The sequence below is a fragment of the Pongo abelii genome, chromosome 7 (genome assembly GCF_028885655.2).
Source record: "Pongo abelii isolate AG06213 chromosome 7, NHGRI_mPonAbe1-v2.0_pri, whole genome shotgun sequence".
Classification (NCBI taxonomy): domain Eukaryota; kingdom Metazoa; phylum Chordata; class Mammalia; order Primates; family Hominidae; genus Pongo; species Pongo abelii.
The window spans coordinates 146,319,140-146,343,487 of NC_071992.2; the positions used below are offsets into that span (position 1 = coordinate 146,319,140).

The 24,348-nt window shown below is 45.2% G+C and overlaps 2 protein-coding genes across 15 annotated transcripts in view; one reads left to right on the top strand and one right to left on the bottom strand.

Annotated features, from left to right (window-relative positions):
• CYRIB (CYFIP related Rac1 interactor B) overlaps positions 1–24,348 on the bottom strand; it is a 177,032-nt gene that overhangs the window by 97,887 nt on the left and 54,797 nt on the right. For 3 of the 14 annotated variants that reach the window (XM_063726265.1, XM_063726266.1, XM_063726269.1), the window contains exon 1: positions 2,037–2,168. The exons of 7 other annotated variants lie outside the window; for them this stretch is intronic. The gene's annotated coding sequence lies outside the window, so the exon portion shown is untranslated. 14 annotated transcript variants of the gene reach the window in all.
• On the top strand, positions 1,972–12,359 carry LOC129047546 (cuticle collagen 8-like). Its single transcript, XM_063726805.1, has 3 exons — positions 1,972–2,347; positions 8,489–8,707; positions 9,984–12,359. Exons 1-2 carry the CDS (start codon positions 2,019–2,021, stop codon positions 8,502–8,504), a joined length of 345 nt encoding a protein of 114 aa, XP_063582875.1. The 5' UTR covers positions 1,972–2,018; the 3' UTR covers positions 8,505–8,707; positions 9,984–12,359.

A 24,348-nucleotide genomic window follows, 5' to 3' on the forward strand; every position in this document is an offset into this window, starting at 1 on the left:
TCTATCAAAAATAAACTGCATTCACTTAGTTTTACTCAACATCTGAAATTATACTTTTTCTGGGGCAACTAGAATTAACTTACTAACCACGCCTCCCTCTGATCAACCAACCACTTTCTTGGGAGACAAAAATCTAGCTTCTACCCAATTATATAATCTAGAATTCATACTATATATCCTAGAACATTTTACAAAGCAAGAGTTTCCTCACAAACAGCTACATCACTATTAAAGTTTTAAAGAATTCTTAAAGATTATTATCTAGCAAAACTGTTCTGCAAATACACATTCTCTCTCTCTCTCTCTCTCTCATGAGTTAAGAAATCTTACTGCTGAAATGGTTATCCAAAACCTAAGCGGGGACAAACAGCCAGGTACCTTTTTAACACCAAGCTCCCCAAAAACGAAGCTGTTAGAATATGCTGCCATAAATACTGACAGCAATAGCATCATCATAATGACATGCAGGTAGGTGTACTTTAGGACTAAGAGCCTCTCTTCGAGTTCGTTATTATGGATATGAAAGTCACATAAAAAAAAAAAAGTGCTGTCATTTCATTTTATGAATGCTGATTAGGGAGTTTCAGTTAACTGCAACACTTTGCAAACAGGCTATCAAATAAACCCCAGTTATCAAGCAGTTCTAGACACAAAGCTTCTATTACTAAATACGATTAAAGAATTAAAAGGATCAGTGTGTTTTTCTTGAGGTATATTAGTCTAAAATGATTTGCGATAGTAAGTCACCAAACACCCGAGTGACTGAAATTCTTTTAGCTATATAAAACACTCCTCTGGAATGCCGATCTCCCACACCGTAAGACTTAAAACACACAAAATTGATTGACATACATTTTTCACATAGAGATTAAGGAGTAAAAAGGTGGCAAACTCAATACACTTACACAGAAGTAGTAAAAAACGTGTAAGCAAATTCCAAAAACTTTTGTCTTATCCAGAATGGCACTTTGTGGTACTCCAAGGATTCAGGCATTTCATCAGTATTTCGCACATAGAGGTACTCAAACAATGCTGCTAACAGATGAGACAAGAAAGTCTCACCAACAAACATTTCTACAGCAACGTATTAACAAGTAGTGTTGCAAATCAGTCAAGGGACCATGTGAGGAGAAATCCAGAGGAGTAGAAAGAAGAATAATTTTCTGCCAAATTTTACACTCAGAGGAAATTAATACATCATAGAAGTCTTCCATGAAAAAAATAAAAAAGGTACTCAGTATGACCCAGAATAGCCATGAGGTTAAAACACATACACATACATACACACACACACACACACACACAGCAATTGCCACTTCCACTAGAGTTTGACAGTTATAGATTTGGGTAATTATAGTAGAAATTGTGTGTTTGGAAACACACTAAGACCACACCCTAAGACTGAGAATCTGGACTTTAAACGCTGATCATTAATTAAAAGGACAACGCAGTATCTAAGTTGGAAAGTCTGGCCGCGCAGGTGGAAGGCGAAGTGATGGGGAGCGATAAAGACACCAACTTCAACATCAGGGACCAGGAGGGCTGGGTGTCGAGGCGAGGCGAGGCGTGGCGAAGCCCGGGGGAGAAGGGGGTGTGGAGCTGGGGATGGGAACAGGGGATGAGAAGGAGGAAAAGCGGCCGCGAAGAGGAAGGAGTGGTGGGAACCAAGATTGGGGGGTAGGGGACAACGCCGACGCGGGAAGGGACGAGCCGGCGAGCCAGGAGTCACTGGCGGGCGCAGGATCTGAGGTGGGAGGGGGCGGCAAGAGCGCGCGTGGAGGTGCCAGTGGAAGGAAGGGGGCGGAAGAAAGGAAGACCCGAATGAATGAGCGCCGAGGGCAGGCCGGGGCCGCGGGGCCGGAGAGGAAGCGGCCCCCGGGCGCCGCGGGGCCGGGGGCGGGCCCAGCGCGCCTGGGAAGGAGGAAGCCCCGCGCCAGCGCGGGCCCCGCCGTACCCGCCTCTTCGCCAAAATGGGGTCGCGGAGCAGGAAAGCTAGGAGTGTGAAGGAAGAGGGGAAAATGGCAAAAACCACTCACCCTCCGCTCGAGCCTCCAGGCGCTCTCAGTCCCGCTCCTGCGCCCTCCTCGAGCCGCAGAGGCGGCTCCTCAGCGGCGCTAGGGGGAGCCCCGGGTCCGGAGCGGGGGAGCGGCGGCAGCCGGACCGGGAGCCCCTCAACACCTGCCCCTGTGGCGGAGCCGCGACAAGCCAGGCGGCAGCTCCGAGAGGGGAGGGCAAGTGACCCGGATGTACAGGGTAACGACGAGGAGGGGGAGGAGGGAATGCCAGGAAGTGAGGGCGCCGCGGACCTGTCCGGCCGTGCGCATGCGCCGCACGCCCGCCCCGCAAGGTAAATCCTTAGCCTATCTTCTCCGCCCCTCATCCCCGCCCCTCCCGAAGGGGCGGGGCGAAGCCGGAGACAGGTGGTCGGCAGGCGCGGCGTGCTGAGGAGGGAGGCGTGGCCACCCCCCTTGCACCCCCCGGCCTCCTTAAAGGGGCAGCACCTTCGCGCCGAGATAGCTTCTGAGTGGGTTGGGGTGTTCCAGCCTTCCAGATGTACAGATGGGAAACGGAGGTTCAGAGGTGGCGGTGACCTGCCTCTTGTCAGCGGGCTTGGAAATGGCAGTAACTGGACCTCGGGACTCGATGCTGAGCCCTGCGAAGTTGCCATATTCCCCCCACGCCTGGAACCGCTAGGCTGCGGGCGCTCCTCTCCACCTCGGGTCAGGTACTGAGCCTCGCCCGCGATTCCCGGCGCGGCACGTGTTCCTGGCAGGCGCCCAGCGCCAGGAGACTGTACCGTTACCGCCTGCGATGGTATCGCGGAGACGCCCTTGGGAGGTGAAAAATGATCATTCTGAGAACAACAATTAGACTCCACTTACAACACTCTCAGATAAATCAGACCCCTGTTCTGGGGTCGACTCTGGGCAAAAATATCTAGTGGGCAGAAACTTGTATGTGACAGAGGGCGCAGCCTCTTAATTACTTCCCTAATTCTCCTTTCACTCTTTGAACATAAATGATCCCTTTCCCTTTACAGACAAAAACAGAACATCCCATCTAGCTAGCTTCTCCTAATCCTGTTATAAAGCTGATTTTTTTTCATTAACATTAAAGGGTAAAAGATGACAATGTTATCTCTCCCAGGGTTGTTTTCAGTTTGACAGCTGAGCAGATCACTAAGATGGAGGTAAATGATTATGAACATTTTGGGGTCACAGGCCCAACTGAAAATACCGTAAAAGTATGGATTTTTCCCCCCGGGAAAATACAGACATGCACACACGTTTGCATAAAATTTCAGGAGTTTCATGCAACCAGGGAGCCTATCCATGAAATTCTGATTTTCTGAGTATGAACGAAGCTCTAGTCAAAGAGCTAAGGTTCCAGTAACTATCTGCGCCTTACTGTATGGGGCCAAGAAATCACTCCTTGCCACAAAACACAGAAGGGCAGACCTTACCTTAGCCTTTTTGTCTTCCTCTTGAGTTATGTAGAAACCAAATGGTATGTAACATGGTGGGCCAATTTACTTAGAAACGTGTTGAGTCATGGAGAGATGAAGTGGCTTTTTCAAGGGACACACTAAGGGCAACATTCCTAGGCCTCAGACTTTTACCTTAATTATCATACTTCAGGAGAATTCAGGGGTTCTATATTGTAGCTATTATAATTCTGGTCAATTTCAATGAAACTGAAGGAGTTGTTTTTTTTTTTGTTTTTTTTTGGTGAAGTCTCGCTGTCACCCAGGCTGGAGTGCAGTGGCGCGATATTGGCTCACTGCAACCTCCACCTCCCAGGTTCAAGCGATTCTCCTGTCTCAGCCTCCCAAGTAGCTGGGATTACAGGCGCACACCGCCATGCCTGGCTAATTTTTTGTATTTTAGTAGAGACGGGGTTTCACCATGTTGCCCAGGCTGCTCTCGAACTCCTGAGCTCAGGCAATCCACCTGCCTGAACTTCCCAAAGTGCTAGGATTACAGGCGTGAGCCACCGCCCCCAGCTGGAGATGATGTTTTGCAAATGTTGATGCTGATAGAAAAGTCCTCATAATCCAAGAAGCTTGGTCCACTTGTCTGACATACTGACATCCAACCTCAGATAACCTGGGTCCAGATGGACCACTGTCCTCAATGTGAACCGGAGGAGGAGTTCATACATGTGCACAGTCCCTTAGATATGAGCTCTGAGTAACCACACACCTCTAACCCTATCTCCCACCAAAAGCAGAAATCTTTCATAGTATCTTCAACACATGAATATCTAGTTCAGCTCCAATATCTCCAACTACAGGGAGCTCATTACTGCAATCATCAGCCTTTGATTGTGAGGAACCTCTTTTACAGTAAGCAAAAATCTGATGCACAACTATTTTCATCCACTGGTCCTAATTTTCTCTATGGAGAGCAATATAGACATGACACTGGCCTAGGGAGCTTACAGTCCAGCAAAGAAGCAGTCCACTGAGAAGTGATAATAATAAAATACTGGACCAGGTGCAGTGGCTCACACCTGTAATCCCAGCACTTTGGGAGGCCGAAGCAGGTGGATCACGAGGTCAGGAGCTCGAGACCAGCCAGGCCACATGGTAAAACCCCGTCTCTACTAAAAATACAAAAATTAGCTGGGCGTGGTGGCAGGCGCCTGTAATCCCAACTACTCAGGAGGCTGAGGCAGGAGAATCGCTTGAACCCAGGAGGTGAAGGTTGCAGTTAGCCGAGATCTTGCCTTTGCACTCCAGCCTGGATGACAAGCGAAACGTGTCTCAAAAAATAATAATAATAACAACATACAATGAGTCCTGTGAGGAACATGGAATCCCCTCTCAGATGCACCTTTCTCCTTAGCTGCCCTGGGCCCATTCCTGCCATGTACAAGAACTCACAAGTAAGTTCTTCCATTACCCCACGTGGGAATTCCCTAAAAGGGGGAGCTGGCTCAGAAAACAAGACTCCTGTGAGAAATGCTGAATTTATTCTTCTATAATCTTTTCTTCGTCATTCTGCATGAATGTGATCACATTTTTGCTGAGGTCAAAGCTTTCAAAGATTTATGTTGAAAAATTGAATAAAAGGATGCAAAAAAAAAGGGGCTTACATAAGAGCACTAGTCTCTTAATGATTTAAGCATTGTGGCTAGCTGTATTTTGTGAGTCCTTACAATGTGCCAGGCACTGTACTAAGCTCTAAGCTCTTGACTTGTTTTCCTCTTTTGCTTTTTCACAACCATCCTATATGGTACTATTATCAGGCCCATTTTATAAATGAGGCAACCGAAACTCCGTATGTGACAGATCCAGGATTCAAACCCAATCTGTCAACTCCACAGCTTCTATGGACACTGCATTGTCTCTGTCTACTTTTTTAAATTTCACAAGGTCCTGTGGCTTTCCTTCAGTGCTGTTTTCTTGGAAATTTTTATTTATTATTAAATCAGTTTTAAAACACCATAGAGAATAAATGGTTTCACTCAATCATTGATTCACTCCCCCCCACCCCGCCCCGCACTGTGTCGGTCCTAGGCATCAAGCTGAGGATCTGGGAAGAAGGAGAGTAAGACACCAAGTCCCTGCTCCAGAGGGGCTGAGAGTTTAGTGAAAGGACAGGCTGTCATCTTGCACTTAAAACAAAGCATGACTCGTTGTAATTCAGAAGGGTAGAGGAACCAGCTTTCCCTGGGACAATTGTGAAGGCTTCAAAAAGAATGGGACCTTTGGCCAGGTGCAGTGGCTCACACCTATAATCCCAGTATTTTGGGAGGCTGAGGCAGGCAGATCACTTGGGGTCAGGAGTTCGAGATGGCCTGACTAACATGGTGAAACCCCATCTCTACTAAAAAAAAAAAAAAAAAAAAAAAAAGAAATTAACCGAATATGGTGGCACGCGCCTCTGTAATCCCAGCTACTCGGGAGGCTGAGGTGGGAGAATCGCTTGAATCCAAGAGGCAGAGGTTGCACCACTGCACTCCAGCCTGGGCAACAGAGTGAGACTCCATTTAAAAAAAAAAAAAAAAAAAGTGAGACCTCTTAGCTTGGTCTTGAAGGGAAGGGGAAAGGGCCAAGGAGAAAACGCAGGGGGCCAAGGGTTGGCAGGGATTGTGGGGGTGCTGTGACACACTGAGATTGTAAAGGACATCATACACCATACTAAGAAATTTGAACTTGCCTTCTGAAGGCAACAACAAGTAAAGAGACGCTTCTAACCAAGGGAGACACATAATCAGGTATGTTTTATACCAGGATCACTCTGACCACAGGGTCCAATATGGACTACAGTGGTAGAGAGAACACAGGGCCAGCAAAGCAGTTAAGAGGCTGCTGTGGGGTCCAGGAGAGGGATAAGGAGAGCCTGCTCAAGGAAACTGGTAGCGAGGATGAAGAACAGGCACCGGAATTAAGATGCTAACTGATGCAGAATCTGCAAGTTCAATCTGGGGGAAGAGGAGACTGGGGTTGTCGGGATGACCCAGAGGCTCCTGGCTTAGCAGACAAACTGGATGGTGACACCATGTGATATCAATACTTTTACACAGTTTTCATTCCTCTTATCTTCCAATCTTTCTCCATGTAAATGCACATTGCTTTGCTGGGCGCGGTGGCTCACGTCTGTAATCCCAGCAGTTTGAGAGGCCGATGCAGGTGGATCACTTGAGTCCAGGAGTTCGAGACCAGCCTGACCAACATGGTGAAACCCCGTCTCTACTAAAAATACAAAAATTAGCCAGGCATGGTGGCACACGCTTGTATTCCCAGCTATTCTGAAGGCTAAGGCAGGAGAATCGCTTGAGCCCAGGAGGCAGAGGTCGCAGTGAGCCGACATCCCACCATTGCACTCCAGCCTGGGCAATGCAGTGAGACTCTGTCTCAAAAAAATAAAAAACAAAAATAAATAAATAAATGCACATTGCTTTCATTGGTTTCTTCAGATAAGTGCAACTCTTTCCCAATACTTTTTCATATTTCTACACACTCACATCTATCATTTTAATGACTACAGAGTATTTCATCATACTGAAATACCTCAGTTTCCTTCAGTTGCTAAAGGTCCACATCCTGTGTGGCTGGTTTACCCTCTAGACTCATTTGGCTTTGGGTATTTTGCAAGGGATGAGTTGAGCCTTTAGGGAAAAAGAGCCTTTAGGCAAAAGGTGTTGGAGAAGTGTGGCCTCCGGGGAAGCTGCAACTCTCCTGGGAGGGGCCTGGGCAACCGCATTGCTGTATTGCAGGTAGAAAATGCAGAACTATGGAAAAGAACCTGTCATCCATGGGGAGCCTGAGGTCCAGGTTTCCACAGAAGCTGGTTTTCATGTCCTAACTCCCTAATCCATTTGTTCATTCATGTGTTCATGTATTCACTCCTTCTACAAAGCATTCCTGTGAATGCAGAGGGCAACACAGCAGAGCTGAAACCACCTCTATGCTCTGGATGTAACCTGGTCAGGCTCTGAAACCTGCTCTACAACTTACACAAGTTATTCAACATCTGAAAGCCTCAGTTTCCCCCACAAGTTTGTTGTGTTAACTCAGAGAAAACTTGTAAAATGCTGGGGACTGAACTAGGCACAGACTAAGCTCAATAACCGTTTTCAGTCTTGGTTTTCTCCTTATGCTTTTTTGACTCCCACCACTGTACCTTGAGTTGCTTTTTTTTCTATTTTTATTTATTTATCTCTTTGAGACAGAGTCTTGCTCTGTCGCCCCAGGCTGGAGGGCTATGACACAATCTCCACTCACTGCAGCCTCCGCCTCCCGAGTTCAAGCGACTCTCCTGCCTCAGCCTCCTGAGTGAGTAGCTGGGATTACAGGCATGAGCCACCACATCCGACTAATTTTTGCATTTTTAATAGAGACGGGGTTTCACCATGTTGGCCAGGCTGGTGTTAAACTCCTGACCTCAGGTGATCCGCCCACCTTGGCCTCCCAAGGTACTGGGAATATAGGCGTGAGCCACTGCACCCAGCTGTACCTTGAGTTTCTGACCAAACCCACTGAGCAGCCATCCATGAGCTGGAGCTCTCAGGTCCTGAATGTGCCAGAGTGAACTAGACCCACTCACTTGATCTTTGCTTCGTATCTGTGAAATGGGGATAAGACAATCTACTTCTCAGAAATGTTGGGAAGCTCTCATGAAGACTGTATAAGAAAATACTTTCAAAGCTCCAAAGCACTATGTCATTATTGACTGTTAACTTTTGTTAGAGACATTTTGTTTTCTCTGTTTTTCCCTTCAAAAAAACTCTGACCTCAGCATAAGCTCCCTGGATTGTAATTACCGGGTCAAAGGATCTGAAAATGTTTTGGTTCCTGATTTGTTATTGCCCAATTGTCCTTAGAGAAGACTCTATATTTTGCTGCCAGCCTTCACTCAAAGACATCTTTCAATACGCTTCAGCACCTAGAGTATAGTTTTTGCTGCCTCTGTATCCAGTCTCACTCCTCAATTGAACATTCAGGGAGTTCTATCAACTGTTTCTCTCTTCCTTTTCACAGGATGAATGAACACTGAATCCTTTAGAAAACAGACAGCTCCAAACATTTCCACCATAGTCAGGGACTCCAGTGTTGCCTTAGGGCTGAGGACTCCATGGATATTTAACGAAGAAAGGGGAAGAGGACAGGGGACAGAGGCCTGAGAATCCCCTGGGAAGGGCTAGAAGCTCATCCAGCATTGAAAGATGACATCAGAGCCGCTATTCAAAAAGAACCCAAGTAAGAAGGCAACCAATCAAACTGACACCTTCCTGTTATTTGGCAAAACATTAACCAGTCTCATAGGAGCCATAAAACTGTCCTTAGGGCCATATTTCCCCCGAGTTATAAGGTTTATCTATGAGCCTCCATCACATTTGCAAATCTAACATATTTCTCACAAGTGGGGCAACTCCAAGTCTCATTTCCCCAGCCCTTCAGGTGACCTGCAGGAAGAAAAAAGGGTCCCACTGCATCACATTGGCTGTTCCCTTCTGTACCTTGAGTACACTTTCCAGTCTCTTCACTTGGCTGTTTGTCAGCCTTCAGATTCAAATCAGTTCCCCCATCACCCTTCCAAAGGTGAACCCCCCATCACCCTTCCAAAGGTGAACCCCCCATCACCCTTCCAAAGGTGAACCCCCCCATCACCCTTCCAAAGGTGAATCCCACCTACCTTCACTCATTCCCTAGCATGTCAATGGTGTTTTTCCTTCACAGCGCTTATCACAAACTCTAATTCTTTTAATTTATTTATTTATTTTTTTTTTTTGAGACAGAATCTCGCTGTGTCACCCAGGCTAGAGTGCAGTGGTGCGATCTTGGCTCACTGGAACCTCCACCTCCCAGGTTCAAGTGATTCTCCTGCCTCAGCCTCCCGAGTGGCTGGGACTACAGGCACACGCCATCATGCTCAGCTAATTTTTTCGTATTTTTAGTAGAGACGGGGTTTTGCCATGTTGGCCAAGCTGGTCTCAAACTCCTGACTTCAAGTGATCCTCCTGCCTCAGTTTCCCAAAGTGTTGGGATTACAGGTGTCAGCCACTATGCCCAGCCTCTAATTATTTTACATTTTCAGCTTAAAAATGTTTTAACTAAAAAAAACCCAAAGAAATAAACAACCAAAAACCACCTCTTGTTACAATGTCAGCTGTGATGGCAGAGACAGAGCTATCACCGTGCCTACTGCAGCTCCTGCCATGGTGCCCGGCCCCTAGGAGAGCCTCCCTAAATATGTTGAATGAATGGATAAAAAAAGGGAGGACCCGAGCAGTAAATGAGGTGCCCCGATGCACTATTCACCCTGATTATATGAGTAATACATATTGATTGCAGCAAAAAAAATTGAAAATACATATGAGCAAATGAAAGAAAAAATAAACACCCAAGATCCAACCACCCACACCAAGTGGATACCCTTCCAAATGTTTTTCCTGTCTATATCTATATAAAGGCAGCACATTTTATTAAAATGGTTCATTTACTGAATTGTAATCTGCTGTCTTTCACCTCACAGTTTATCAACCTTCCTTAATAAAGGAACATCAGCCACATCACTGTTAAAGGCTATATAATACTCTGCTGTGCAGCTAAACCATGAAGTGTTGAATGATTCTGAAGTTCAGCTGAAGGGAGGTTTCTTCAATATCAATAAAGGTAAAATGCTTTATTCCAGCACTTCCCCCTTGCCAAGCTTCCCATTTTTTCCCTCTGTGTTTGTATTGCTTTAGAGCTGTATTTCTACAGAACTGTATTCCCCACCGCCCATTCACCACCTGGAGTTATTAGAGTCCTCGTCAACTAGAGAAGCAAAATTGTTTGCAGCCGGAAAAGCTGACGTATGACGAAGCAAGGACGATGCCTTGAAGTTCAAATTGGGAATGTGCTGCTGATACAGGAAACAGAAATGAAGAGTGTGCTTTCTTGCCAAGATTTGAATAGGGAGAAGAGGAAAAGATTTTCTGCATGCCTTCACTTCTTCCCAAGCCCTACCCTTGAGGAGAGGTTTTTCCCAAGGGATAGGCTGTTCCCCCCTCCCATGCTGACTGATGCTGTAAGCAGTTTGCAGACCAAGCCCATGGCTCCATTTACAGACTCACTGGCTGCAAAAAAATCCAAGAGGCCATGCTCAGAATGTGCCACCCCTTCCACGAACAGCTCTTTCAGCCCCTGGTGTGGTTCAGCAGCACGAAGGACTGCTCACTTGGCATGTTTAGCTGACAGTCCCATTCCTTCCATCAGGAAAAGGCACAGGCACAGGAGGGCGCCACCTGAAGGAAGGGACAAGATGCCATAAAATCATAGATGGCTCCAGAGGAACGGAAGGGAGAAAAACGGCTGGGTGGGTTGTTGATTTCTGAGCTTCGCCCCACTGTAACCCCAAAACCTATGGAGAGGTTAGTTCATCTCTGCTTTTCCACCCACCTTACATAGCATACCATCAGAATTAAATCTTTGCCTATAGAAAAAGAGAATTCCAGCCAGGTGTGGTGGCTCACGCCTGTAATCCCAGCACTTCGGGAGGCCAAGGTGGGAGGACTGCTTGAGCCCAGAATTGCTTGAGACCAGCCTGGGCAACATGATGAGACCCTGTATGTAGAAAAAAATGTAAAAACAAAGAAAACTTAGCCGAGTACAGTGGTGTGAGCCTGTGGTCCCAGTTACTTGGGAGGCTGAGGCAGGAGGATTGCTTTGGCTCACAAGATCAAGGATGCAGTGGGTCGTGATTGCACTATTGCACTCTGGCCTGGGCGACAGGGTGGGACCGTGTCTCAAAAGAAAAGAAAAAGAGAATTCTTGTGTCCATAGTCATTAATTTTCAATGACATTTTAAAAGATCGATAAACTATATTAATTTATCAATGCCATTAAAAAAAGATTTGTTGTTTTACAGAAATACTATCATTAGAAGACAAAAGGATTTAATGTGAAATATGACAGAACTATTACCACCAATATCTCTGATCAATTGCTTAGTTTCTGCCAGTATTATAGAAAGTGATTTCTACCATTTATAATGCAATCCTTACAACATTATGAAAGATATTTTATTACTTCCCTGTTTTCAGATGAGAAAATGAAGAGACAAACAGTTCAAGTACTTTGCCATAGGTTACCTACCTACGAGGAGGTGAACCAGGATTTTAGACCAAGTCTTAGCTCCCTGCTTTGCATAAATCATTACACCTGCCTTGCTTCCCCACCCCGTTTTCCTTTCTGTAAACATTAACTAAATCCCTCAGTGTCCAAGCGCCACCTGAAATGACACACTAAGGCTGGGCACGGTGGCTCATGCCTGTAATCCCAGCACTTTGGGAGGCCGAGGTGGGCAGATCACCTGAGGTCAGGAGTTCGAGACCAGCCTGACCTACACATAGAGAAACCCTGTCTCTACTAAAAAAAAATACAAAAATTAGCCGGGCGTGGTGGCGCATGCCTGTAATCCCAGCTACTCGGGAGGCTGAGGCAGGAGAATCGCTTGAACCCGGGAGGCAGAGGTTGATCGTGCCATTGCACTCCAGCCTGGGCAAGAAGAGCAAAACTCCATCTTAAAAAATAATAATACTACACTACTCATCTATAAGACAGCCACAATTATCACTGTGTTATTGTGAGCACTGACTACAATAATAGGTAGAACTTAGGAAATTGCCAATTCCAACTGTCTTTGGCTATAAAAAGCAACAATTACATATGAAACATAATCAGTAAAAGTTTGGGTAAAACTTAAATGTTTGGTAAACTCTTAAATAAATGTATGTACCTGATTATCTTGGCTTTTGACATTTGCTTTTTTTTCTTTTAATTTGAGAGTTTGGGCCATTTTTGTTGACGATTGCTGTTTTAATATTCAAACTCACAAAGTTGTATATGATAGAAGCTGACAGTCAGACCCTGGGCTTGGTCAGGCTTAAATTTTAATCCCTTCATTTTCTCATCTATAAAATAAAGAAAGTGTCCGGGCGCTGTGGCTCACGCCTGTAATCCCAGCACTTTGGGAGGCCATGGCAGACGGATCACCTGAGGTCAGGAGTTCGAGACCAGCCTGGCCAGCATGGCAAAACCCCATCTCTACTAAAAATACAAAAATTAGCCAGACGTGGTGACGTGCGCCTGTAATCCCAGCTACTTGGGAAGCTGAGACAGGAGAATCACTTGAACCCAGGAGGTGGAAGTTGCAGTGAGAAGAGATCGCGCCACTGCACTCCAGTCTAGGTGACAGAGCAAGACCGTCTCAAAGAAAAAAAAAAATGAAGAAACTAATGGTACTCATTGTCAGATGTAAATTATTTCATGTAGAGTGCTTAGCACAGGGCACAGAAAATTTAAGAGCTCAGTAAATATTAACATTTTCTATTATTTATTATTATTGTTGTTTTTATTAACAGACTTGCTTTCACTAAGATGCTATTTGTATAAAGCTGCCCACTGCAGCATTATTTATAATAAAAGCCAGACACAAATTAAATTTCCCACTGTAGGGAAAGGGCATAGTAGGATTCTGAAAGAACCATCTTTAGAATTAATGAAAATCACTTTAATTACAATGTAAGCCCCTGCTTTGCTACTTGGGGGCAGTATGATTTTGAGTAAGTCATTTCTTTTCTCTGGACCTGTTTCCTCACCTCAGAAATGAAGGGTTTGCTCTCAATGACTCCCACGTCTTCTCATGATTTCAAGTTACATAGTCCTGGCCAGACAGAATGGCTCACGCCTATAATCCCAGCACTTTGGGAGGCCAAGGCAGGCAGATTACTCGAGGTCAGGAGCTTGAGACCAGCCTGGCCAACGTGGCGAGACCCCATCTCTACTAAAAATACAAAAATTAGCCAGGTGTGGTGGCGGGAGCCTATAGTCCCAGTTACTCAGGAGGCTGGGGCAGGAGAATCGCTTGAGCCTGGGAGACAGAAGTTGCAGGGAGCCGAGACTGTGCCATTGCACTCCAGTCTGGGTGACAGAGCGAGACTCCATCTCAAAAGAAAAATAAAGCAAAAAAAATGATAATAAAGTTATATAGTCCTAAGGTTCTCAATAAATTAAAATCCATCAACCTCAAGGACAACATACAACTGAGGACATAAGAAAATGGTAGAAACAGCTGGTTGCGGTGGCTCATGACTGTAATCCTAACACTTTGGGAGGCCGAGGCGGGCGGATCATGAGGTCAGGAGTTCAAGACCAGCCTGGCCAGCATGGTGAAACCCCGTCTCTACTAAAAATACAAAAAATTAGCCAGCCGTGGTGGCACGTGCCTGTAATCCCAGCTACTTAGGAGGCTGAGGCAGGAGAATTGCTTGAACACGGGAGGCAGAGGTTGCAGTGAGCCAAGATTGTGCCACTGCACTCCAGCTTGGGTGACAGAGTGAGACTCCGTCTCAAAAAAAAAAGAAAGAAAATGGTAGAAACACAAGAAACCATTTTATAAATTAATATTCCCAATCTTCTTTCACCCTACTCTTTGTTTCCATAACATCTGTCACCTCCTAACATCATTTGTACTATGTGTATTGTCTTTCTCCATGAACTAGACCTAAGCCCATGACAGTAGGAGTTTATGGCTGGTCTCTTCACGAATGTGTCCCCAGCCCCTAGAACAATGTCTGGCATATAGTAGGAGCTCAGTTAGCATTCGTTGAATTTAAAAATGTGAATATTAAGTTAAAAGAACAAAGTACAAAACTACATATATCATAAAATGCAAAAATTACCTTTTTTTTTTTTTTGAGACAGAGCTTTGCTCTTGTTGTGTAGGCTGAAGTGCAATGGCGCGATCTCAGCTAACCGCAACCTCCACCTCCCAGGTTCAAGCGATTCTCCTGCCTCAGCCTCCCTAGTAGCTGGGATTACAGGCATGTGCCACCAAGCCCAGCTAATTTTGTATTTTTAGTAGAGATGGGGTTTCTCCATGTTGGTCAGGCTGGTCTCGAACTCTCAACCTCAGGTGATCTGCCCACCTCAGCCTCCCAAAGTGGTGGGATTACAGGCATGAGCCACCGCACCCGGCCAAAAATTACATTTATAATTATGTATATTACATGTATATGTATGTATATAATAAATATGTAATAAAGTTATACATAATAGAATGCAAAATTGTATATACAATTAATATAAAATATGTACCCCATGGAGAAATGATAGAGAGGATCAGAGAAGGTAAAACTCAGTGATAACAAGATGAATGTGGGAATGAAATAATATTCTTTTTCATTTTCCTTTAACATTTTGAACCATTTTGTTTGTCCAAAAAGATGGCATTTTAAAAAGGAAGAGTGTGAACAGGAGAAAGATGGAAGAGAAAAGGAAGCACACATGGCCAAGGGAGAGAACCTGATGGAGAAAAATCAGGAAAGATAGGAGGGGCCAAAGCAAACAGAAGGCTCATGGCTGGTAGTTACTCTATTAATGGAAATAGAATCACACAGGCAGAAAGAAAAGTAAGTAGATAAAGGAAAGACAATTTACCTTGAACTTTTAATTCCAAGCTAATATCTATTAAACTACTCCTAGGTTGATAGAATTTCCCCCATTAACTGCCTCAATCCACAGAAGCTTTGGTAAATTTCAGCACAAAGGAACACTTGGAACTGTTATGTGTTACTGTTCTTCATTCTGAACCTTCTGTTGATCTGCTGCTTTGGAGGCAAGAAGAACGAGGCCCACATTCTAAGACTAACTGAATGCCACAGGCATTTTCATTAGCCAACTGATCCATCAAGCATTTCATCTAGGGCCACCTACTTGGGGGAACACAGAGTGTAGGAAACAGACTTTTCTTCCAGGGGATGAAAGGCACACTACTTACTCCAATACAAACCAACACACAACTGCAAAATAAATGACACGGATGATATATCCTGTAAAATTAAAGGGCTAGAAGAGTTCCTTCCAGCTTGGGAAGGTCAGGGGAGAGGGGGCAGGGAGATGTCCAGGGAAGGGCTTGTCCTGCACTTTATCCAGTAACAGGGACCCTAGTGCTGTTCATGAGTGGACTCTTGACCCCTTCACCTGGTCCCAGCTTGTACTTGAGATCACTTGCTGCTCTTAATGCCTCCAGCCCCCAGCTGCTTGCCTGGGTTCCTCATCACGGCCATGCATTTGCCATTTTGAGCAAACCAGGTCAGATCCCCTGTGCAGGTGCTCTCAACCTCTGTGCTTCTTGTTTACAGCACACACCATCACTGTAAGTGAGCTCCAGGACGGTAGTGGCCACACTGTTTTGTCACCACTATATCCCCAGTGAGAGCATGGAGCCTGGCACAAGGCATGCACTCAACAAACAGCTGCAGCTGGTCAAGGAGATGGCATTGGTCCAGCCTGAATCAGCACAGGCCTAGGTTTTAACGCTACTGTGAATCCCCAGCATGGTCACAGAGCTGGAACCAGGGAATCAGATAAGCAAGACAAGGAGGTAAGATTGAACCCTCACCCAAAATTAGCCTAAATGATCAGGTCACTACTGTGTAACCTAGTATTTGAAATACAGAGATTTAGACAGAATGACAGGAAAAAGTCAAACATAAACTAAAAGTCTGAAAGAGCTTAGGTTCTCACAGTCACTTTTTAAGGCTACAGAAGGAAAGATATTGCATAAGCCTTAAAAAAAAAAATGGTCCAGTTAAGAAGAAGTGTAACTGGTTTAGCAAGCTTCCGTTCTAAAATCCTGGTGCTGATTTCATGTTAGAACACAGGTTTAATGAGAATGCATCCCTCTCCCAAAGTTGTAATACACAGAAGAGAGCAACAATGTTAACTTGCCCAAGCTCTGGTCTTATCTCAACCCACAGACTTGGAGAAAATGTCTATAGTCCATTTCAGTATTTACTTAGCTTTTTAATTTTTTTTTTTTTTTTTTGACACAGACTCTCGCTCTGTCCCCCAGGCTGGAGTGCAGTGGTATGATCTTAGCTCACTGCAACCTCTACCTCCCAGGTTCAAGCGATTCTCCTGCCTCAGCCTCCCGAATAGCTGGGATTACAGGTGCCTGCCACAGTGTCCAGCTGATTTTTGTATTTTTAGTAGAGATGGGGTTTCACCATGTTGGCCAGGCTGGTCTCGAACTCCTGATCTCAGGTGATCCGCCCACTTCAGTCTCCCAAAGTGCTGGGATTACATGCTTGAGCCACTGCGCCTGGCCTAGTTTTTTAATTTAATAGGCCGCTTGTACTTATAAGTGCCTACATCAGAGTTTCTGGATGAAATCAACTAATTTTAGAAGTGGGAGAAAGTTTGGAATTCACCTTCAATCTAATATTTTTGCTTATGAAAATGCAGGGCCCAAATGGTAAAGGAACTTGCCTAGGGGCACAATCCCCCAGTCATGAACTCTGGACCCAGGGGGAAGATTAGAGGGATTTATGTCTATACTGTCTTTATTTCCAAAGGTTAGTCTACATCACTGAGGCATCAGTAAAGTCCTGTGAAATATCTATACTAACAAGCAGTGTGCAACATTTGGTATGGTATCTGGTGTGATCTTTCAGGGTAAAAGTACGTAAATTAATTGCTGTCCTTATTCGGCCCTTACTACACACAACACACAAATCTCTTCCACCACTGCAAAATGTTAGAAGATGTATGTGCTGTGGCTGGGTGCAGTGGTTCACGCCTATAATCCCAGCACTTTGAGATGCTGAGGTGGGCGGATCACTTGAGTTTAGGAGTTCAAGACTAGCCTGGCCAACATGGTGAAGTCCTGTCCCTACTAAAAACACAAAATTAGCTGGGCGTGGTGGTGCACACTTGTAGTCCCAGCTACTCGGGAGGCTGAGGCAGGAGAATCGCTTGAACCCGGGAGGCGGAGGTTGCAGTGAGCCAAGATCGTGCCACTACACTCCAGCCTGGGTGACAGAACAAAACTCCGTCTCAAAAAAAAAGGAGTATGTGCTGCATGATGAAGAAATAAGTGGAAATGCAGGCTTTATGAGATTTTCCAATCATCCATAATAGTGAGGAATGATATCTTTCTCGGTCACAACACTAACCTGCTTACAGAGTTCATGTAAATACTGTTTCTTACTATTCTGCCTTTGTCTATGCTGTTCCTCTGCTAGGAACACCTTCCACAACACTCCCACATTTCCCAACCAAACTCCTACCTACACATCAAGGCTCCCATCAGAAATCTCTACAGACATCAGAAATCTATAGAGATATTAGATAAGCATTTCAAGGTAACTTATTTCCTCATTTTACCTTATGGTAACAGCCCTATTTACCTCTTACAGGCATTCTATGGTGTATCAAAAAGACTAACAACAGTAAGAGGTTTGCATAGCACTGTCTATTCCATTGAGAAAAGTGCTACAAAAACACAAGGCAGCATTTTATTAATTTATTAAATCTGATTCCTTGAGACATATACAAAGTGGTGTTGATAGATGAACCAACAAACCCAAGATTAATAGCCTGGTTTACTGCACTCTTTTCTCTTTCCAAGCCACAAGCCAAAATAAACTCACCCTCAATTTATAATGTTGCAAAATGTGCTTCTGAGCACCAATGCCTGAATCCACTGTGGTTATTAAAAGGATGGTTGCATCCACCAGGATGGGATAGGTTATGCTGTGGTAACAAAGAACACCTAAATCTCATCCCTAAGGATGACCACAATGGTCCCTCTGGGGTCAAGAAGGTAAGCCCAGCAGCCCCATCTTTCTCATTTTCACCTGACAATCTGGTTAGCCAACTCTGTGGCTTACGTAAGTTTGAAAGATATGACCCTCTCCTTTCCTTCTCCAACAACCTACAAAATTGTCTCGTGGAGCACAGTGAGAATCAGTGATTATCTTTGTAAAACATCCAGAATGCTGCCTGGCATATAGGTAGCAGCCAGTAAATAATAATGATGGCTACTACCACTGTCACTTCCATTATCCCCACCCCTTCTCAAATAATAATAATAATGATATTATAATTCTCACAGAGCAGTGATTCCTGAACTTAACTTGTCCTGAACATTAGAATCATCTGGAGAGCTTAAAAAAACTAATGCTTGCGTCCCACCCCTAGAGTCTATGAAGTAATTCATCTAGTGTATGACCTTAGGCTTGGGATTTTAAAAGATTGCCAGGTGATTCCAAAGTGTAGACAAGTTTGGAAACCAGCCTCAAGAGGCAGCAAGATTCATATATACACATACATGTCTTTGTGTTTGCGCACACACACACCTGCTCCCAAGTTCCATGAATCGTGCTCCCTGTATGATAGTAGTGGTTATATCACTTAGGGTGAGCTGGGTTATGCTGTGGTAACAGAGCCCCTGAATCTCATCCCTAATGAAAACCAATTGATCACCCCTGCAGGGTCACAATGAGCCCAGAAGCCCTGTTTTTCTGGTCTTTACCTGACAGTTAAGCCTATTCTTTTTTCTTTTTCCGTCTTTACTTGACGTTTAAGCCTATTTTTCCTTCCTCCCTCCCTCCCTCCACCTTCCCTCCCTCCCTCCCTCTCTCCCTCTCTTTCTCTCTCTCTCTCTCTTTCTTTCTTTCTTGGCTCTTGCTCTGTCACCCAGGCTGGAGTGCAGTAGCATGACCATGGTTCACTGCAGCCTTGACCTCCAGGGCTCTAGTGATCCTCCCACCTCAGACTCCCAGGTAGCTGGGACTACAGGCACACACGACTGTGCCTGGCTGATTTTTGTTCTTTTCTTTTCTATTTTCTTTTTGTGTGTGTAGACACAGGGTCTTGCTGTGTTACTAGGACTGATCTCAAACTCCTGGGCTCAAGCAATCCTCCCACCACAGCCTCCCTAAATGCTGAGATTACAGGCATGAGCCACCGTGCATGGCCTAAGCCTCTGCATTTTATCCTCAGACCTTTCTCATGTTCTATTTACTTCTACTTCATACCTTTCCCCAAGTCCAGTTAAAGTTTGCCTGGCCCCGAGTAAATCAGCACCCAAAGATGACACCAATGTGGACAGACTTAGGGGAAATCTGGTTAGAGGAAGGCCACTAAAGGCTATCAGTACTTAAGGCTGTACTTTGCTCAATTCTCTGTCCCCAAGACTTAAAACACAGCACACAATGTGGTAGAAATTTGGATAGTTAAATCAGTTATCATCAGTAATAACCTAGAAGAAAAGCAGACACAAGAACTCAAAAAGCACAGCATCTAAGCTGAAAACCGTATTTATCAACTTGTCACCAACCACCATTTGAATTTCAAATTTTTTTATTGCCGGCACGATGGCTCACGCCTGTAATCCCAGCACTTTGGGAGGTGGAGGTGGGCGGATTACTTGAAGTCAGGTGTTCGAGACCAGCCTGGCCAACATGGTGAAACCCCGTCTCTACTAAAAATACAAAAAATTGGCCGGCGCGGTGGCACATGCCTGTAATCCCAGCACTTTGGGAGTCCGAAGCAGGTGGATCACGAGGTCAGGAGATCAAGACCATCCTGGCTAACACTGTGAAACCCCATCTCTACTAAAAATACAAAAAATTAGCCAGGGATGGTGGCGGGCGCCTATAGTCCCAGCTACTTGGGAGGCTGAGGCAGGAGAATGGTGTGAACCTGGGAGGCAGAGCTTGCAGTGAGCCGAGATCACGCCACTGCACTCCAGCCTGGACGACAGAATGAGACTCCGTCTCAAAAAAAAAAAAAAAACAAAACAAAAAAAAATTAGCCAAGCGTGGTGGCGCACACCTGTAATCCCAACTACTTGGGAGGCTGAGGAATGAGAATCGCTTGAACCCGAGAGATGGAGGTTGTAATGAGCCAAGATCGTGCCACTGCCCTCCAGCTTGGGCAAAGAGTGAGACTCTGTCTCTGGAAAAAAAAAAAATTATTAATTTCTCCCTGGATAAAATTGTATCTGCTGGGGTGGAATGGAAGTAGGTGAGGTTGGGGGACCTATGAAGAAAAGAGGGCCTTTCCACTGGGCAGTGAAGTGTGTACACACACACTGGAGGCAGAGCAATGTGAAAACATTCTGCACCAGCACACAAATGACTTTTGGCAAATCATCTTCCTGATCTGTCGGATGTTACGTCTCTGCAGAATCTGGAGAAAACCAGAAAACCCAGCTTGTTTGCCCTCATTTTGGCAGTTTAATTTAGGAATCACACTGGCTTTACATAAACTCTTTACCAAAAAAACTGAATTCTGTATTTTGAAGACACAAGTTAACATGGGCCCAAGGGAAGGAAGCATTGTATACAATTACATAATGGCTACTCTATTACTTTAAAACCTAATGGCAACCTCGGGCAGAAAAGTCAAAAGGAGAAAGAAACCATTTCTGTGAAATTATCTGATGCAATCATCTCTTTGGAGACATTGTCAGTTGACAATGGTTCTGCTTTTTCTCTTGAGCTCATTCAATTTCTGTTATTTACCTGAACCTGGAAGCAGAGTTTTCCTCCCATCTACCACTTTAAAAAAAAAAAAAAGAGGCTGGGCACGGTGGCTCACGCCTGTAATCCCAGCACTTTGGGAGGCTGAGGCGGGTGGATCACGAAGTCAGGAGTTCAAGACCAGCCCGGCCAAGATGGTGAAACCCCCGTCTCTACTAAAAATACAAAAATTAGCCGGCTGTGATGGCAGGCGCCTGTAATCCCAGCTACTTGGGAGGCTGAGGCAGAGAATTGCTTGAATCTGGGAGGCAGAGATGGCAGTGAGCCGAGATCATGGCACTGCACTCCAGCCTGGGCGACAGAGACTCTGTCTCAAAAAAAAAAAAAAAAAAAAAAAGGCAGGCAGGATTTCTCTAATAAAAGCTTGAAATGAAAAGCAGTAACTACTCCCAAGGCCCTGCTTATTGTAGAAAAGTCATTCAACAAATCTTTTTAGGGTCTCTATTAACAATTTATTTTCTCTACCCCCATCACAAAAAAGCAGAGGAAGTAGTGTAGGAGCCACAGCCACAGCCACACCCCACTTGCCTCCTAGGTGTGTCTGGTGTGTGACTGCCCGCAAGCAACTCCAGCTCTCTGAACCTGTTTCCTCATCTGCAAACTGGAAATATTTATTTATTTGACAAGGATATTATGAGAATTTACTCTGAAAAATACATGTAGAGTACCTAGCATTCAATTAAGACTAGGTGAACGCCCTTCTCAGGAACCGTACTAGAGAAGGTGAGTTTCTGGTCCAGTGTGATGACTCACGCCTGTAATCCCAGCACTTTAGGAGGCTGAGGTGGGAGGATGGCTTGAACCCAGGAGTTTGAGACCAGACTGGGCAACTTAGCAAGACCCCATCTCTATTATTAATATTTTAAAAAATAAGAAAAAGGTGAGTGTCTAATAAGAGATAATACTTTTACCCATCTTTGTATGCCAATCCTACCACATCTACTCCACTCCTTCCCCATCAAGAGGCATTCTTCAGTCAAGCACACCTCACCTCCAATTCCAAGGGCAGGTCCTGAATGGTCTGAGCCAGTCAGTATTATCCCATTTCCCACCACAATTAATTGAAAGATGAATGCATGTCCTGAAATGATCCAATCAGGACAAAGTTCAGAAAGTTTGTTCAGTGGCTCCAGGGAGAGATGGTAGCTCTTTTCTCTCACGACTATAAAGGAAGTCAACCTGAGAACAGAGGCCACAGACAGAAGTACAGAGCTGGGAGGATCACAAGGAAAGGAAGACGGAGCCCTGACCTATCCTACCTCTCCAATTTTTGGTTATGTGAGCCACTTAACCGCTTTTATCAATTATCCCATTTGAACTGGGATTTCTGACACTTGCAATTCAAAGCATCTAACTGATACATCCTGGTGCATGGCTGAATAAATCACTGAATGAAAGATTGCACCACTTCCAATTATTTAACTCAGACTTTAAGTTCCCTGGGAGCAGAAACCCTGGTCAATCTTGGTCACCCAGGGCCAAACAGAGTTTCTGTACACAGGCCCTCCGTAAGTACTTTTTTAAATAAATGAATGAAATGAAACTTAACAAATCACGATCAGGCGCAGTGGCTTATACCTGTAATCCCAGCACTTTGGGAGGCCAACGTGGGCAGATCACCTGAGGTCAGGAGTTTGAGACCAGCCTGGTCAACATGGCGAAACCCTGCCTCTACTAAAAATACAAAAATTAGCTGGGCATGGTGGTGGGCACCTGTAATCCCAGTTACTCAGGAGGCTGAGGCAGGAGAATAGGATAATCACTTAAACCTGGGAGGCAGAGGTTGCAGTGAGCCAAGATCAAGCCACTGCTTTCCAGCCTGGGCAACAGAGCGAGACTCCGTCTCAAAGAAAAAAAAAAAAAAAAAAAAAAGGCTGGGCATGGTGGCTCATGCCTGTAATCCCAGCACTTTGGGAGGCCGAGGCAGGCGGATCACAAGGTCAGGAGTTCGAGACCAGCCTGACCAACATGGTGAAACCCCATCTCCACTAAAAATACAAAAATTAGCTGGGCATGGTGGCATATGCCTGTAATCCCAGCTCTCGGGAGGCAAGGCAGGAGAATTGCTTGAACCTGGGAGGCGGAGGTTGCAGTGAGCCAAGATCACGCCACTGCACTCCAGCCTGGACGACAGAGCAAGACTCAGTCTCAAAAAAAAAAAAAAAGAAAGAAAGAAACTAGGAAACTTACGAATCACCTCACATTTCAGAAGCTTTGAAAGCCCTACTCTCCAGACCTACCTGGATCAAAGGAGGGTCAAGAGGAAGCCCATATGATTTTGGAGCCATCAGACAGGCCTGGGCTCAAATCATGACTCTAAATAAGCCTCGGCTTCTTCCCCCGAAAAACAGGGACAATAATACCTATTTCCCTGGGCAGGAGGAGCCATGTCAAAGAACCAGGGGGAGGTCTCATTCAAGAAATATTTATTTCCCCCCTGTTCAGCTAACCCTGCTTCATTCCATGGGTTCTGCTCTGGGGTTCAGAAACAGGAGTCATCATATGGACAGAGTGGTGGGACACAGCCCAGATCACCCAGCAGAGCCAGCCCAGGGAGGGTGAGAACAGGTGAGGTACACCCTAAGCCTCCCATACCTCAACATCCATCCGTCCCTTTAGGAGCAGCATCCTAGGCAGACAGCATAGATAAAACTGGGCCATCCAGCTTCTTGGTTTTGCTGGTTGCCTCCTTACAGAGGGGTGGGACTCGTGCAACTCCCATTATCATAGATCTGTACAACCTTAGAGGCTGTCGTTTAACCGTTTAGAAGTAATATGGAACTTGACCAGACTGTAAGCTCCAAGAGGGCAGGGGCTTGAATCATTCACTGGTCCATCTCTGGTACCCAGTAGGCAATCAATGGAATATTTCCTGAGTACATGAGTGAAGATGAATGAGTGGATAAACAAATATTGATGAAATCAAGATCTCAGAAAAGAACTATGGCAAAACTCTATTATTTAGTACAGACTGCTGGCTATGCAGCAGCTAAATCAAATACCAGGCAATGCAAGGGGCTTCTGAAACTAGCAGACCTAGACTGAATTCTGGCCTTGTCAGAGCCCAGGCCTATGACCTCGGGCAAGTTCCTAAACTCTCTGAGCTAGTTTCTTTAACAAACACAATTATCAAGATTAAATAAAAAATTTTTAATTGCGGCCAGGTGCAGTGGCTCGTGCCTGTAATCTCAGCACTTTGGGAGGCCGAGGCGGGAGGATGGCTTGAGCCCAAGAGTTCGAGACCAGCCTGAGCAACATGGGAGACCCCTTCTCTAAACATACAAAAAATTAGCCACACATGGTGGTGCTTGCCTGTGGTCCCAGCTACTCGGGGAGGCTAAGGTGGATCACCTGAGCCTGGGAAGTCAAGGCTGCAGTGAGCCATGATTGCGCCACTGCACTCCAGCCTGGGCAACAGAGTGAGACCCTGCTTTAAAAAAAAGAAAGAACAAAAGAAAGAAGGAAAGAAAAAGAAAAAAAATTAGCTAGGTGTGATGTGTGCCTGTAGTCCCAGCTACTCAG

What these genes read in the sequence shown, in the direction of transcription:
- LOC129047546 (XM_063726805.1), top strand. Translation starts at nt 2,019, where the DNA reads ATGGCAAAAACCACTCACCCTCCGCTCGAGCCTCCAGGCGCTCTCAGT.